The sequence below is a fragment of the Vulpes lagopus genome, chromosome X (assembly GCF_018345385.1).
Source record: "Vulpes lagopus strain Blue_001 chromosome X, ASM1834538v1, whole genome shotgun sequence".
NCBI lineage: Eukaryota > Metazoa > Chordata > Mammalia > Carnivora > Canidae > Vulpes > Vulpes lagopus.
Genome location: NC_054848.1, coordinates 74454158 through 74471817, shown reverse-complemented (window position 1 = coordinate 74471817; position 17660 = coordinate 74454158). Strand labels below are relative to the sequence as shown.

General features: G+C 37.9%; 1 protein-coding gene across 5 annotated transcripts in view; it reads left to right on the top strand.

The window, feature by feature from the left end:
- Positions 1–17660, top strand: part of SYTL4 (synaptotagmin like 4) — an 80972-nt gene that overhangs the window by 38726 nt on the left and 24586 nt on the right. For 3 of the 5 annotated variants that reach the window (XM_041741005.1, XM_041741001.1, XM_041741003.1), the window contains 5 exons: positions 10100–10176; positions 14584–14764; positions 15562–15777; positions 15912–16021; positions 16256–16358. In XM_041741005.1, the coding sequence (XP_041596939.1) occupies positions 14655–14764; positions 15562–15777; positions 15912–16021; positions 16256–16358 (539 nt within the window). In that variant the 5' untranslated portion in view covers positions 10100–10176; positions 14584–14654. The remainder of the gene's footprint in view (positions 1–10099; positions 10177–14583; positions 14765–15561; positions 15778–15911; positions 16022–16255; positions 16359–17660) is intronic. The other 2 variants (XM_041741004.1, XM_041741002.1) reach the window with 1 other exon arrangement.

Below are 17660 nucleotides of genomic sequence, written 5' to 3'. Positions count from 1 at the left end.
GCCCCAGGAGGAACAACTGCAGTGGCGGCGGCCAGGTCTGGAGCCCTGGATTCAGCTCCTGCAGTAACTACGGAGCTCTCCGTCTGGAGGGCCTGGATGCTCCGGGGGTGGGGCCCCTGATCTGCTCATATCGGGGCAGGAGCGTCCTTGCTGTCCTGTGTCCTCCTGGCCTCTGCCTGTCCCAGGGGGAGGTCGGATCCTGGGCTGTGTCCCCGGTGCCCTGCGGTCCTGGGCCTGCGCTGTTGGAATTGCACTCCTGGCTGTGCAGCCCCCTCTCTGCGGAGCCACCGCCTGAGCCCCTCCGAGCTGCTCCCGGGTTCCGCCGTGCGCGTTGCAGCCCTTTAGGGAGCTCGGCGCATCTCCCCGGGGCGCAGGTGTCTGTTAGTGTCCCCGGGAGCCCGAGGGTGTCCCCGCCCCTCCTGGGATCCTGCTCTAACTCCCTGCCAGCGCCTTTCCTTCCGGGAAGATTGGTGAAGCTCCTGCTTCTCCGGGATGGTGCTTTCCTTTTTTTTTTTCTTTTTTTTTTTTTGCCATTTTCCGTTTGTTTGTTTGTTTGTTTGTTTATTTATTTATTATTTTTTAATAATAAATTCATTTTTTATTGGTGTTCAATTTACCAACATACAGAATAACACCGAGTGCTCATCCCGTCAAGTGCCCCCCTCAGTGCCCGTCACCCATTCACCCCCACCCCTCACCCTCCTCCCCTTCCACCACCCCTAGTTCGTTTCCCAGAGTTAGGAGTCTTCATGTTCTGTCTGTCTTTCTGATATTTCCCACACATTTCTTCTCCCTTCCCTTCTATTCCCTTTTGCTATTACTTATATTCCCCAAATGAATTCTGGGGACACTCGCCCAGGCCTTAGCCCGTCTCCTCGTGGGGCCCCTCCCCCTGGGATGCCTTTTTTTGTTTGTTTGTTTGTTTTTCTGTCTTCCTACCTTGATAGAAGTGTGAACTCTTCTCACTGGAGCATTCCAGCTGTTCTCTCTTTAAATGTCAGGCCAAATTCGTAGATTTTCAAGATGATTTGAAGGTTATCTAGGTAATTTGGTGAGGACAGGTGACTTGGGGACCCTACTCTTCCGCCATCTTGCCCCTCCCTCTCTTTTCACATTTTAAACAAATGATTCAAAACTCACCGAAATTCTTCATGGAAGAGGTACAAGATAAAACACATTTTAGGCTACAAAACTAAATAATAATGGAAACAATGTCAAATTTATTGTGTATTATTTAATCTTTATTAAAAAAAAACATCTGCACAGTGAAGGAAACCATCAAAAAGGCAGCCTACCGAATGAGAGAAGAGATTTGTAAATGATATATCTGATAAGGGTTTAATATCCAAAATATATAAAGAATTTACATAACCCAACACCAAAAAACCCCCAAATAATGTGATTAAAAATGGGCAGGTGAACTGAATAGATATTTTCCCAAAGACATGTAAGTTGTCAACGGACACATGAAAAGATCTTCACAGTATCACTAATTATCATGGAAATGCTATTCAAAAACCACAATGAGATATCACCTTACACCTGTCAGAATAACTAAAATAAAAAAGACAGGGGTGCCTGGATGGTTCAGTTAGTTAAGTGTCTGCCTTTGGCTCAGATCATGGTCTCGGGGTCCTGGAATTGAACTCTGCATCAGGCTCCCTGCTCAACGGGGAGCCTGCTTCTCTCTCTCCTTCTGCCCCTTACTCCCCTGTTTGTGTTGTTGCTTAAATAAATAAGTAAATAAAATCATTGGGGAAAAAATGCCCCAAAACCAAAAAGACAAAAAGTGACAAGGATGTGGAGAAAAAGGAACCCTTGTGTGCTGTTGGTAGGAATGCAAATTGGTGTAGCCTCTGTGGAAAAGAGTATGGAGGTTCCTCAAAAAATTTAAAATAGAATTACTGTATGATCCAGTAATTCCACTGGTGGTTATTTACCCAAAGAAGAAGAAACTACTAATTGAAAAAGATATATGCACCTCTGTTTATTGCAGCATTATGTACAATAGCCAAGATATGGAAGCAACTCAAGTGTCCACCAATAGATGAATGGAGATTGTGTGTATGTGTGTGTGTGTGTGTGTGTGTGTGTGTGTGTGTATAGATAGATTGGTAGATAGATAGATAGACAGAGGAATATTATTCAGCTGTAAAAAAAAGAATGAGAACTTGCTATTTGTAATGACATGGGTGGACCTAAAGAGTATAATGCTACGGGCAATAATTCAGTCAGAAAAAGACAAATATACAATTTCACTTATGGAATTTAAGAAACCAAACAAATGAAAAAAGAAAAAAGACAAAAACCCAGACTCTTAAATACAAGAACAAACTGGTGGTTCCCAGAGAGGAAGTGGGTGGGGGGGATGCGTGAAATAGACAAAGGGGATTAAGAGTACACTTCTCTTGATGAGCACTGAATAACGTATAGAACTGTTGAATCGTATTGTACACCTGAAGCTAGTATACCACTATATGTTAATTATACTTCAATAAAAAATAAGATGCATATAAATAGATATAATAAAACACCTCTTAGAAGAAAAAACCCCTCTGACATAAAACAACATTTTATTGTTTGAATACATTTAGAATTTCCTAGTGTTTTATAGGTATTCTGGGGTGGTAAAACCTCTGATTACAAGATATGGTTATATTTAATTTTAAAACTTTAAAAAACAAACTTTATGGAGGTATAATTTACATATGATAAAATTTACATATGATAAACTACATTTTAAAAAGTATAGAGTTTGATAAATTTTGACATCTGATATATATATGTATATATATTTAAACTATCACCAAAATCAAGACAGTAAACATTCTTTACCTTCAAGTTTCCTTGTGCCATTTTATAATCTTTCCTTCCTATCCTTCTCTACTATAAAACCCCTATCCAGCAGCTACTGATCTGTTTTCTGCCACTATACATTAATTTTCATTTTCTAGAGTTTTATAGGTATTCCTTTTTGTTCAACTTTTTTTTCAGTCAGCATTATTATTCTGAGACTGAGCTGTATTGCATATTGTAGTAGCTCATTCCTTTCTATTATTGAGTAGTATTCCATATACCACCTTTTAAAAAATCCATTCACATCTTAATAAACATTTGTGTTGTTTCTAGTTTTTGGCTATTATAACTAATGCTGTTATTAGCATTCACATGCAAATCTTTGCATGGACATATGTTTTTGCTTTTCTTGGGTAAATACCTATACATAGAAAGGCTGGGTCATATGGGAGATATATGTTTAACTTTTTGAGAAATTACTAAAATCTTTTCCAATGTGGCTGTACCATTTATATTCCCACTACAGTGCATGAGAGCTCTACTTGCTTCAAATCCTGGTCAACATTTGGTATACTTTTTAATCTAGCCATTACAATAACTGTGTAGTGTTATCTCATCATGATATTAGTTTGCATTTTACTTAATGATTAATGATGTTGAGCGTATTTTCATGAGTTGATTTGCTATTCATATGTTTTATCTGGTGATATATTAAAATTAAAAAAAATTAAAATATAATCCACTTAAACCCATTTAAATTTAAACCATTTAAAAATTTGGGTTCTGTAATTTTTCTATTTTTTTATTTTTTTCTGTAATTTTTTAAAATTATAGTTTTAAGATTTCATTATATATTAATATTCTGGATACAAGTCCTATTAGATATACTATTTGCAGATGTTTTCTTCTAGTAAATGTCTTTTTATTTTTTTTATCAGCATCTTTCAAAGGGGAGAATTTTTAATTTAATTTAAAAAAATTTTTTGTATATTTTTTATTGGAGTTTGATTTGCCAACATATAGTATAACACCAGTGCTCATCCCCTCAAGTGTCCCCTTCAGTGCCCATCACCCTGTCACCCCATCCCCCCTGCTGACCTCCCCTTCCACTACCCCTTTTTCATTTCCTAGAGTTAGTAGTCTCTCATGTTTCGTCACCCTCTCTGATTTTTCCCACTCATTTTATCTCCTGTGCCCTATGATCCCTTTCACTATTTTTTATATTTCCGATATGAATGAAACCATATAATGATTGTCCTTCTCCGATTGACTTACCTCACTCAGCATAATACCCTCCAATACCATCCACATCGAAGCAAATGGTGGGCATTCATCATTTCTAATGACTCAGTAATATTCCATTGTATACATAGACCACATCTTCTTTATCCATTCATCTTTCAATGGACACGGAGGCTCCTTCCACAGTTTGCCTATTGTGGACAATGCTATAAACATTGCGGTACAGGTATCTCCGCCTTTCACTGCATCTGTATCTTTGGGGTAAATCCCCAGCAGTGCAATTGCTGGGACACAGGGTAGCTCTATTTTTAACTCTTGGAGGAACCTCCACTCAGTTTCCCAGAGTGGCTGTACCAGTTCACATTCCCACCAACAGTGCAAGGGGTTTGTGCTTTCTCTACATTCTCTCCAACAGTTGTTGTTTCCTGTCTTGTTAATTTTCCCCATTCTCACTGGTGTGAGGGGTATCTCATTGTGGTTTTGATTTGTATTTCCCTGATGGCAAGTGATGTGGAGCATTTTCTCATGTGCTTGTTGCCCATGTGTATGTCTTCTTTGGTGAAATATCTATTCATGTCTTTTGCCCATTTTATGATTGGATTGTTTGTTTCTTGGGTGTTGAGTTTCATAAGTTCCTTATAGATCTTGGATACTAGCCCTTTATCTGATATGTCATTTGCAAATATCTTCTCCCATTCTGTAGGTTGTCTTTCAGTTTTGTTGGCTGTTTCTTTTGCTGTGCAGAAGCTTTTTATCTGATTTGAATTAACTAATTAAAATTTAATTGATATTTAATTTTAATAATCATAATTTATTTAATAATTAATTTATTTGTAATAATATTTAATTATAACAATTATAATTTATTTAATTATTTAATTATAATTTAATAATGATAATTTTAATTAATTAATTATATTTGATTTGAATTAATTTTTTCTACTACAAAGTATAATCTGCTGCTAACCCCATTCTGTGTATTTTTTCATCTCAGATTTTGTAGTTTTTATCTCTAGGTTTGATTTGGGTATTTATAAAAGATCTTCCATGTCTTTATTTAACTTTTAAAAATTGGAATGCAGTTAAAATGACTGTTCTAATGATTTTTTTTTTGCTAATTCTAACCTTTTTGTCAGTTTTTGGTGAGTTTATTATGATTTATGTCCTCTTCACGGACTGTATTTTCCTACGTTTTTGCATGCCTGTTAATTTTTTTAATTGAAGTATAATTGACACATAGTATTATATTAATTTCAGGTTTACACCATAATGATTTCATAACTCTCTAAGTTATGCTATGTTGAATTCACCTCAAGTGTAGGTACAATCTGTTACCTTACAACACTATTAAAATGTCATTGACCGTGTTCCCTATGCTGTACCTTTCATCATTGTGACTTATTCATTCCAAAACTGGAAACCTGTACCTCCCACGCCCCTTCACCCATTTACTTGTTATTCCACACCCCCTGCACTCTGCCAACCACTAGTTTGTTCTTAGTTTCTTTTTTTGTTTATTTATTTGTTTCATTTTTAAAGATTCCACATACAAATGAAATCATATGGTATTTGCCTTTCCGTATATGACTTATTTAATTTAGCATAATACCCTCTAGCTTCATCCATTTCATTGTAAATCATGCCTGTTAGTTTTTTATTGGGTACCATATATTGTGAATTTTACTTTGCTGAGTGCTGCATATTTTTATATTACTACAAATATGCTTGAGCTCTGTTCTGGGATGTACTTGAATTACTTGGAAACAGATTGATCCTTTCAGGCTGTTTTGTTTAGATTCATTAGGCAGGACAAGAGCAGTATACATATTCTGGGGCTAATTAATTCCCATTATGGAACCAAGACTCTTATGAGTACTTTGTCTCATGCCCTGTGAATCATAAAGTTTTTCAATTTGTGTGGTAGAACAGGCACTATTCCTGGCCCTATGTGGGTGACAGTGTTCTTTTGAATCCTTTCAGTTGGTTCTGTCCTTGGCCTAGGGTACTTTCATCACAGGCATGCCATGCACTGACCAGTGCTCTGCTGAGTACTCAAGGGAAACCCTTGGCAGCTCCCTAATGATCTGTGTGCAACTCTCTCAGGTACTCTGTCCTATGAACTTTAGCCACTTGGGTTTTCTGACTCTCAGCTCTGTCACCTCAGCTCAAGGAATTTACCAAGTTCTGCTTACATCCCTGTTCCCTGCACCATAGCCTGGAAACTGTCTCAAGACAGTGAGCCTGGAAAATCAGAGTTCTCACCCTATTATTATCTCTCAGGGATCTCAGATCTTCATTGCCTGATGTTCAGTGTCTTGAAAGCAACAACTGTTTCATATATTTTATCCATTTGGGGCAGTGGCTTGCTTCAGGCAAGGTGGAAATCATTTTTTTGTTACTTCATCTTAGCTAGAATTAGAAGTACACTGACATTCAAAAATCCCAAATTTTAGGGGCAGCCTGGGTGGCTCAGTGGTTTAGCACCACCTTCAGCCCACGGCCTGATCCTGGAGACCTGGGATTGAGTCCCATGTCAGGCTCCCTGCATGGAGCCTGCTGCTCCCTCTGCCTGTGTCTCTGCCGCCGCACCCCCCCACCCCGGCTGTGTCTCTCATGAGTGAATAAAATCTTTTAAAAAATCCCAAATTTTCATTACCAATTATAATTTGTAGCCCAGTTTCATTCTAACCTTTCAAAATATAGACACTATCACATTTTTGTCATAGCTATATCAATTCTGATTATCTATATTCAAGAATATACAGAATCTGACACATAGCAGTGTAAATCTCATCACTAGTCAGTTCCTGTATAAAACATAGTATCGTTTGCGTAACAACAGCAGTTTAATTTGGAGCTTCTTGGTTAAACTAATATACTTTGAAAGACTCTGGTTCACTTTTTCATGTTCAGTTAAGTATAAATTTTACCAAAATTGTCCATTTTCCTTGGTCCAAACAGCAAAATGCTCTTAACATATCACTTTGATGGGACATAACCGATAATCCAATAGAATTTATATGCAAGACCATCACATAATTACTACTTGTAGGTTTATAGGAACACATTAGTACCAGTTCAGTCTTTTTGTCCTTGAACATGGATCAGTTTTTCTGAAATTCTGTCACTTGAATATTGTCAGCATAGTTTCTCATTTCTAAAAACAATGAAACTTTAAATCGTGTCTAGATGCACTTTAACTCGCGATTTGTCTATATTCTTTAAAAGAAAGTAAATGCCATTTTCAAGTCCCAGTTAAGTCTTTTTTTAAAAGATTTTATTTATTTAGTCGAGAGAGAGAGAGAGGCAGAGACATAGGCAGAGAGAGAAGCAGGCTCCGTGCAGGGAGCCTGATGTGGGGCTCAATCCTGGGACCAGGATCATGCCCTGGGCTGAAGGCAGGTGCTCAACCACTGAGCCACCCAGATGTCCCCCAGTTCAGTCTTAAAGCATGAGTACACATATAAACCTGACAAAATAAAGTAACAGATAACATTCTCTGTTATCAACATTCTTTTTAAAAAAGATTTTATTTATTTATGAGAGAGAGAGAGAGAGAGAGGCAGAGACACAGGCAGAGGGAGAAGCAGGCTCCATGCAGGGAGTCTGATGAAGGACTCGATCCTGGAGTTCCAGGATCGTGCCCTGGGCCAAAGGCAGGCGCTAAACCACTGAGCCGCCCAGGGATCCCTCTGTTATCAACATTCTTTTTTGTTGTTGTTGTTATCAACATTCTTGAACACTACTTCAAGCACTTTACATATTTTAAAAACTCATTTAATCTTTATAACAAGCCCCAAAGGGTAGGTAATTATCTTCATTTTACAAATGAGGAAATTGAAGCAGTGAGAGGTATAGTAACTTGCCCAGGGTCACACAACTATTGAATAGTGAGGTTGGAATTCAAATGTAAGCAGTCTGGTTCCAGAGTCTGTACTCTTAATCATGACACCATCCTGCTTCAGGAAAACAAAAACCACTTTTCTCTCACCTCTATTACTGCTCTTCAATTTCTGTGAGTTAAGTTTAAACACATACATAGATTTCTGGGTGAAGACATTCAGTAAACATTTATTGAACATATATTGTGTATCAGACACTGTGCTAAGTAAGTTCCTGAGGATATGAAGTCCAGATACAGTGCCTGCCCCCAAGGAGGTTGCATATGGTATAAGTTTCTAGTTTGAACATGCACTATGTATTTAGGAGAGAGAAAGGTACCAAGGTGCCCAACAAAGTAAACACAGTTTCAACTTTGGGAGCACGAACAATGATTTTTAATGTAAATACTATTTTTATAAGGATTTCTACATTTTTAATATATTTTGGGCCCTTGTCCAAGGTCATATACCTAATAAGTAGCAAAGCTAAGATTTGAATCTAAGTCTGTCTTACACCATTATGTTCATTCTATGCTTCCTACCAGTTGACCCAGTTTTTTGTTTTTATACCTCATCTTCAGAATTTAAAATAACTCGAGAGCAGTCTCGCCACCACTTCTTGAAAACTAGCTGTTAGTATTAATGTTCACTTATTAATTATTATTATCTTCTAATCTCTAGGTTTAGGGTATAATTAGCTATATCTACTTGGATCTGTAATTGAGAGAGTATGTTAACCTTCCATTTTGATAGATTTTCAGCTTCCCCTGGCTTTTGTATTTGGGTTAAAATATCCTGAATTTTGAGTGGTAAGTGTATATAATTTTCCAAGTCAACAAACCATCCTTTCTAAAATAACTTCCCATGGGTATGAGGTCCCACAAGGGTGCCATATTAAGATATTTAATCTGAGTCTTGACACCCCACAATTAACATGGAACAAATTGTCCATCAGAGTTTGGGCATGGAAACTCATGTTACCTGAGCTGTGGTTTTCTCAATAGATAATCCTTGCTCTTTTGACAACACATCTGGGACTGAATTTCAGTGAAGAGTGTTAACAAGTAATTTTGGGGTTTGGTTTCTCCACTAAACCGTAGTATTCATCAGTTGGGAGAATATGAAAGGTCACAGGTTTCCTAACTTCAAACCTGTCTGGTTTTACCTGTGCATCCATGATTTTTCTAAGTTATGCTTTTCAAGATGTGTTATATCACCTACCATAAAACTATTTGCATAAAAAGCATTACTTTTATTCCACATTTTCCTTTTTGAATTTCTAGAAGACATTCTACAGTATGGGAGTGACAGTGGTGGTAAAACAGCCAGCAGGTTTTCTTCTATTAAGATATTAATGATAGATTTGCTACAGTTCTAATTTTTTTAAAAGATTTTATTTAGTTATTCATGGTAGACCTAGAGAGGGAGAGGCAGAGACACAGGCAGAGGGAGAAGCAGGCTCCACGTAGGGAGCCCCACGCAGGACTCGATCCCAGGACTCCAGGATTGCACCCTGGGCCAAAGGCAGGCGCTAAACCACTGAGCCACCCAGGGATCCCCTACAGTTCTAATTTTTGTTTGACCTATGAGTTACTTAGAAATGTCTTTAAATTTCCATAATGTTTTGGGATTAGAAATGATCTTTTGTTATTGACCTCATATTTAATTCCATTGAAGTCAGAGACCCTGATCTGTATGAGAATGGTTTCTCTGAAATTTACTGAGACTTGTATTATAACTTAGTACATGATAATTTTTGAGGTAGATGTTCCATTTGTACTTGAAAAGAATGTAATTTTCCAGTTGGATATAGATTTCTATATATGTCCACTAAATCAAGCTTATTTTGTTGTTGAACTTGTCTATATATTTATTAATTTTTTATCTGCCTGTTCTGTCAGTAACTGAAAGAGGTATGTTAATCTTTCATTTTGATGGTTGAATTTTTAGTTTTTCTTTGGTATACTTAATCTTCCTTTATATATTTGGAAGTGTTAAATTAGGGCATACAGGCTTATTTACTCTATGTACTGATTTTCTTTATGTGTTATAATGCTTTTATTATCTCAAAGTTTTATTTTTTAGATGTTAATGTAGCTACATCACCTTTCTTTGGGTTGGCATTTACCTGGTATATCTTTTTCCATCTTATTTTCAATCTTTCCTCATCTTTGTTTTAGATGTGTCCCTTGTAAAATGGCACTTAGCTGGATTTTTAAAAATGTTATCCAGTCTGTTAACCTCTGCATTTTAACGGGTGAGTTTTGCTCATATATGTTTTTTTAACGTTCACTAATAACATTGGAGCTTGTTTTTACCATCTTCTTTTTGCTATTTGTCTCATTTTTTCCCTATGCTTTCCTTTTTGTCCTTGCTTCAAAAATTTTTTTCTTATCCTGTTTTCTTCTCCCCACTACTGATTATGCAAGATTGCATCTCAAGCGAACTGACTGGTGACAGGGTTAGGGTTTGAAACTACCCATGGTCAGAGGTGGGGTTGGGGTGAGATGGCTTTTCTGAAAGGAGTCATATTGGCAAGTTATGGGGGAGAGGAGGCAGGGAGCTGAGGATGTCACAGGTGGTGGATTCTAAATCCTTTTTCTTTACAAATGTGAAACAAGGATGTCTGATAGGAACTGGAGGAAAGGGAAGTGGGAGTATGAGATGGGACTAATGAAGGCTTAAAAATAGAACCTGAAGCAAAACTAGGTAAAGCAAAACTAGGTGAAAACCTGAACTAAGAGCCAGTAAAAAGGCATAAAAGTGACAGTGAGGGTCCACCTGAGGTTGGAGACCAAGAATTGTGTAGGGCTTGGGTATAGGAGCATAAAAGGCAAGACTATAGCTTTGGTACAGATTTGGGATTTTGATGGGCAGTTGTAGCAGAGGGATGAAGATACATGGATATGGAAGATACTTGTGAGAATGGTTCAAACATTGAGTCATTTGGAGTCCAGTTTGGGTTGGAAAGGAAAACAGATCAGCAGGAGGCAAGGAGACCAAGAGAAAATGAAAGATGGACTTAAGAGACTGTGGTCTTTTTTTTAAGATTTTATTTTTTATTCATGAGAGATACACAGAGAGATCCAGAGACACAGGCAGAGGGAGAAGCAGGCTCCCTGCAGGGAGCCCGATGTGGGACTCGATCCCGGGACTCTGGGATCATGCCTTGAGCTGAAGGCAGATGCTCAACCACTGAGCCACCCAGGCATCCCACAAGAGAGACTGTGGTCTTGAAGTGGTTGAAGAACAGCTCTAGTGGGAATGAGCTATGGTCAGAAAAATGGGGATTACTGAATTTAAGATTTTAGGAGGAGGCAGTTCTGGTTGATCTGATCCATAAGTGAAAAACAGAGAGAAGATATACAACATTAGCAGTTCCATTTTCTTATGGTGCTGTATTTATTTCCTCAATGATGTTCTTACATCTGTCGGTCTTAATATTACTTGGTCTCATTATTGTGTCAGTGTGCCTGTTTTATTACTTATCATTCCCAGTGTACCTGTGCCAGCCATCCTTGGTCTTTAGCTGCTAGGCAATTGGTAGATACCTATTTTATTCATGAGCAGCTGATATTTTAGCCAGTGCTCCATTCATAATCACATAGAGGAGAATCCATTTGCACAATGCTTTTGATTGCTCTGATAAACATTTTACAATAGTTTTGGCCATGATCCTTCCTGGACAGAGCCTGTAGAGTGCTAGCTCTAGAATCAGATTGCCTGGGCTTGAATCCCAGCAACTTTACTTACTCTGTTTACTACTGGGCAAGTTAACCTAACCTTTCCTGGATCCTCATCTATAAAATAGGGATAATAATACTACTGCGTTCTTAGGGTTGTTGTGAGGATTAAATTAATATATATAAAGTACTGCATTGTCTGCCATTATTGTCAATTCTCAATAAATGGAACTAATGGGGTGATGATCAGCAGTAGTGGCAGCAGGTGCAACACTTTTTTCACAATATCATGTTAGGTGCTGGGCCAGATACAAAGAAGAATATTGAAAAAGCCCTTGTTCTCAGAGAGTGTAATATTCTCCTTGGTTTGAAAACTAAGAATTCTTTCTCAAGATTATCTAAGAAAGGGTCCATGAAGGAAACTTCGTGTCTTACAGTTCAATAAAGACCAGGAAATAGCCAAGTCAAGAAACTGTTGATGGAACCTTATAACTATGCTGCGTTGTTTATAGTCTTTATTGTCCTGTAGGTAATTGGAAAAAAAAAAGAGTGGAAAAGGGCTCATGGTCTAGTTTTAAGGGAGAGCAGAAAAGGTAAAGATGATCCTCATTTCCTTTCAGCTTTGTCTACCCTGAGCACTTTGACTGCCATGACTACCAAATCTGTACTTTCAGATACAGTCACTCTTCCTGAGGACCAGCCCTGTGCCTCCAACTACTTTCTGAGCCTAATTACCTGGATATCCTGTATGTAGCACAAACTCAATATGACTAAAATGAACCTTCTTGCTTTACTTCCATACCTGTTTCTTCTCTTATAACTCTTCTCACTGTTAGGATTATTACTAATCTATCAGTTGTTAAACCAAGACAGGTAAGGTAAGGCATCTTTGTGCCTTCTTCATCCTCTTAGTCACTCCATTCTGTTACTTCTGCTTCTCAAACTTGATTCTCTGCTCTTTGTCTTGCTGCCCTGGGTTACGCCTGCCCTGTAGCAGATTCAGCAAGTATGTGTATTGTTAAACATGGATTTCAAACATTGTGATTGGCCCTGTAACATACAGTATTTCACTTTCTTGATAACTTTGTGAAATATATCATTTTGCACATGAGAAACTAGAGGGTGACAAATAAAATGACTTGCCAAGTTGGGTAGAGGTGCACTTGGTAAACATAGATTGTCTTTTGTCTGGACTATTACAATAATCCCCTGTCTCCTCTGAAATTTCTTTTTTAGGACTTAAAAGTAAGACTTCTTTACGTAAAAAAATAATAACTATATACAGTAAAAAAAGTGAAAGTTGCCCCTCCCAATCCTCCGCAAGAGAAACCAATGATCGTGGTTTTTGTTCCAGACTTTTTTCTCTGCATATACAAATGTATAGGTAAATACTTTACCAAACAAATCATTCAGTATAGTCTGGCAACTACTTATTTTTTCTACTCCAAGATGCATTTTCAAACAGATCTACCACATTTCTTAATGGTTGCATGGTATGCCATTATATGGAAGTATTTTTTTTAAACAACTTCTTTGTTTTGTTCTTACAAATAATGTTACAGTAACATTCTTGTATATATATTGTTCTTTGCACATTTGTATGAATATTTCTATAGGTAGATTCTTAGAAGTGGTATTGCTTGGGTAAGGAATGCACATATTTTACAGTGTGTTATGTACTTCCAGATTGCACTTCAGTTTGTCTTTTGAATCAGTTCTTTTGTACTAAAGCTAGAGTAAAATGGATTTAATCATTTAATTTCCCAACATCAAAAACAAAGCAACAACAAACATGTTTGATGGACTTCTATTGTCTATGTAATAAATGCAAAAATTCTTAATTTTCAAGAATGCAAGTTATAGGGGTGGCTGGGTGGCTCAGTCAGTTAAGCCTCTGCCTTTGGCTCAGAGTCCTGGGATAATGCCCTACATTGAGGCTCCCTGCTTAGAGAGTCTGCTTTTCCCCTCTCCCTCTCCCTCTGCGTCTCTTCCTGCCTCTCTCCCTGCTCATTCTTTCTCTCTCTCTCAAATAAGTAAATAAATAAAACTTTAAAAAAAGAATGAGAGTTATAAAATTTAGCCCAAACCTATCTTTCCTACCATTTCCTCCCACCAACAAAAATATGCTGCTTTATAAGGAAAAATTCACCTCTTCTGTGAAACCTTCCATGTATACAGGTCATTCTCTTCTCTCTCTATGCAAGATAGAATTAATTGCTTCCTTCTTTAGGTTCCCATAGCATTTAATTTATTATCCCTCTGATAGCACTTAGTGCATTGTACTGTATTTATGCGTATCTGTGTCCCCTACTAGTCTGTGAACTTAAGGACAGGAATTGTGTCTTAGTCATCACTGTATCCCTAGCACTTTGCACAATGCACGTCAGAGTGAGTGCTTAACAAATGTGCATGAAATGGATGAAGATATTCTTCAGGTAGTGGTAGCAATAAGAACTTTGGGAGATAGAGTAGGTGATGGAACTTTTAGAGTATAGCATAAAGCGATCTGAGTCCTGAGAACACAGAAGCTGGTCAGGAAAGGAAAAATGGGCTTCAACTGGCAGAAGTCCCCATGTGGTTTTCTTCTCTACTACAGAGACCAGCTGTCTGATTATTTGGTTTAATAGATTTGGGACTTGGGAAAATGTAAAGTATTGAAAAATTGGATGATCTAGGATTCACTTGCTGTAGGGAGAGTTCAACTCAGCTGTTCTGTGCTTATTCCAGACTAATGTGCTCATGCTGAAAGACTCAGCCCTTTTCCAGAGTCATGAATAAGTTATCCTTCTTGAAAATCTAGAGCTGCCTCATTTTCAAGGGCAGGATTCAGGTGGGAGTAGGAATGGTAAATAGGTCAGATATTTCTACATTGTCTTTTTGTCCTGGCTTAAGGGGAAAGTAGCCTACTAAGAGGTTCTAGGGCTGTGGGACTACTCTGGAGTAAATTATCTGTGTGAAAAATAGTCCTTATCTTATTTCAGGCAACTGTGGTGGCTTTCCTGGTCTGATTGATTTGAAGAAAGAAGAGTAGAATAAAAATATAGAATAAATCATGTCAGAGATACTTGACCTCTCTTTTCTCTCTGAGATGGAGAGGGATTTGATCCTCAGTGTTCTACACCGAGATGAGGAGCTCCGGAAAGCAGATGAGAAAAGGATTAGGTAAGCATTCCGGAAAAAGCATGGGTGCCCAGACCTTTGACCAATTTTATCTGGACCTTTCCTTATACCTCCCATGTGACTTTCAGAAGAACTTATGTATAAGTATACAATTCCTCCCTTGGGCTCTGAAGTTGTTGCTTCTGTAGAACCAAATTTTTTTTTTTTAAATTAACTTTTATTGGTGTTTAATTTACCAACATACAGAAAAACACCCAGTGCTCATCCCGTCAAGTGTCCACCTCAGTGCCCGTCACCCATTCCCCTCCAACACCCGCCCTCCTCCCCTTCCACCACCCCTAGTTCGTTTCCCAGAGTTAGGAGTCTTTATGTTCTGTCTCCCTTCCTGATATTTCCCAACATTTCTTTTCCCTTCCTTTATATTCCCTTTCACTATTATTCATATTCCCCAAATGAATGAGAACATACACTGTTTGTCCTTCTCCGATTGACTTATTTCACTCAGCATAATACCCTCCAGTTCCATCCACGTTGAAGCAAATGGTGGGTATTTGTCGTTTCTAATTGCTGAGTAATATTCCATTGTATACATAAACCACATCTTCTTTATCCATTCATCTTTCGATGGACACCGAGGCTCCTTCCACAGTTTGGCTATTGTGGCCATTGCTGATAGAAACATCGGGGTGCAGGTGTCCCGACGTTTCATTGCATCTGAATCTTTGTAGAACCAAATTTTAATTACCAAACCAAAGTCTTACTGTCTACCGCTCAACAACTCTCCATGCAACCTATGCAGACTGTGAACGCACTTGTGCTTCTCTTTGGGGTCTTGGCAGGCGACTGAAGAATGAGCTACTGGAGATCAAAAGGAAAGGGGCCAAGAGGGGCAGCCAATACTATAGCGATCGGACCTGTGCCCGGTGCCAGGAGAGCCTGGGCCGTTTGACTCCCAAGACCAACACTTGTCGGGGTTGTAATCACCTGGTGTGTCGGGACTGCCGCATCCAGGAAAGCAGTGGTACCTGGAGGTGTAAGGTGTGCACCAAGGAGATGTGAGTATCGCCTGTGGAGAGAGGCAAGGAGGCCCTGGCTGTGGGGAGAATTTCCCTCCTCGGCCTTTGTTAGTTGAATGGCAAGAGCCATTTTAAAAAAAATTCACTTGTCACTTTCCTTTATTCCTTCTCAGAGAGCTGAAGAAGGCAACTGGAGATTGGTTTTATGATCAGAAAGTGAATCGCTTTGCTTACCACACAGGCAGTGAGATAATTAGGATGTCCCTGCGCCGCAAACCTGCAGGTACTGGCCCTGTCTGGAAATGGATTTGTTTTGTTTTGTTTTTGAGGTACTTGACGTCAGTGAAAGATCCCTTGGCTTGGAATCCTATTATATATTCTTACTAGTGGTGTCTTTACTTCATGGGCTCTGTGGGGAATATAAAGATTATATTGCCATCCCTTCTGCAAGTGGGATGTGTTTCCATCCCCCTCCTCTCATTACCACCACTCTGCCATGCTTTTGTTTACCTCGAAGTGAATAAAAGAGAGACAGTGGGACAGTCCCTTCTTCATCAGTCACAGATGGATGATATCTGGCCAGGAAGAAGGATCGTTCAGGAGCAACAGAAGGAGCCCAGGTAAGAACTAGCAATCATTTACAGAGATGCTACACATCCTTTGAATTCTATTATTTTAAACTTTGTTCTATTTATCAAAGAAGAGCTGTTTATGACAGGAAAATTTGGAAAGTATAGAAAAGAATAAAGAAAGAGGGGGAAAATCTATTGCTACCACTCACATGTTAACATTAACATTTTGGAATATTTACTCTCTTCTTTTTAAGACCAATTTAAAGATGAATAAAAATAACACATACTCATGATTAAAAATTTAACCTGTACAGGAAACAATAAAGAAAGCAACTAATCACCCAAATTCCTAATACCCACAGTACTCATATGTGAAAATTATTTAAGGTATCATTTGTCTATATATGCAGGTAGAAGGATGGGTGGGTGGATAGGCTGAAAAACCTGTATAATATTGGATCATAATATATACATTAAAAGCATGCTATTTAATTTTACTTGAATTTAACAGAATAAAACAGAAGAAATAAAATTGAAGAATTGCTCATCTTCAGATAAATGTTTCTTTACCATAAAAGATACTAATCTTTAACATCCCTCTAAGAAAAAAAATCATAAAATCTATTGAGTAGTCATTTTTTTCCTAGTGTCTTTTAGGGAATAGTTTTATTGAGATAGAATTCACATACCATACAATTCACCCACTTATAATGTATAATGCAGTGGTTTTTAGTGTTCACAGAATTGTGCAACCATCGCCTTAACTGATTTTAGAACTTTTCATCACCTTAATAAGAAACTCTATACTCTTTTAGCTAAAACTCCCAACTTCCTTATCCTTTCCCACCCCTAAGCAATCACTGATCTACTTTCTCTCTATATATATTTGCCTATTCTGGACATCTCATTTAAATGGAATAAAAGAATATGTGATTCTTTGTGACTGTCTTTTCTCACTTAATGTAATGTATTCAAGATTCATCCATGTTATAGCATGTATCAGGACCTAATTTCTATTTATTGCCAAACAATATTTGATTATATATTCGAATGTTCTATTGTATGTATATACCACATTTAATTTATCCGTTCATCTGTTGATGGACATTTGGATTGTTTTTACTTTTTGGTTATTATAAGTAATGCAGCTATGAATTTTCATTATGAGTTTTTGTATGGACATACATTTTCATTCCTTTTAGGTAGATACCTAAGAGTGGAGTGCTGGGTCAGTCACTTAGTCATTTTTAAAAAATCTACCTGTTTCAATATTATCACTGTACTCTCTGCTATGAAAGAGAAGGAAATTAGGGGCACCTGGGTGGCTCAGTCGGTTAAGTGGCTGCCTTC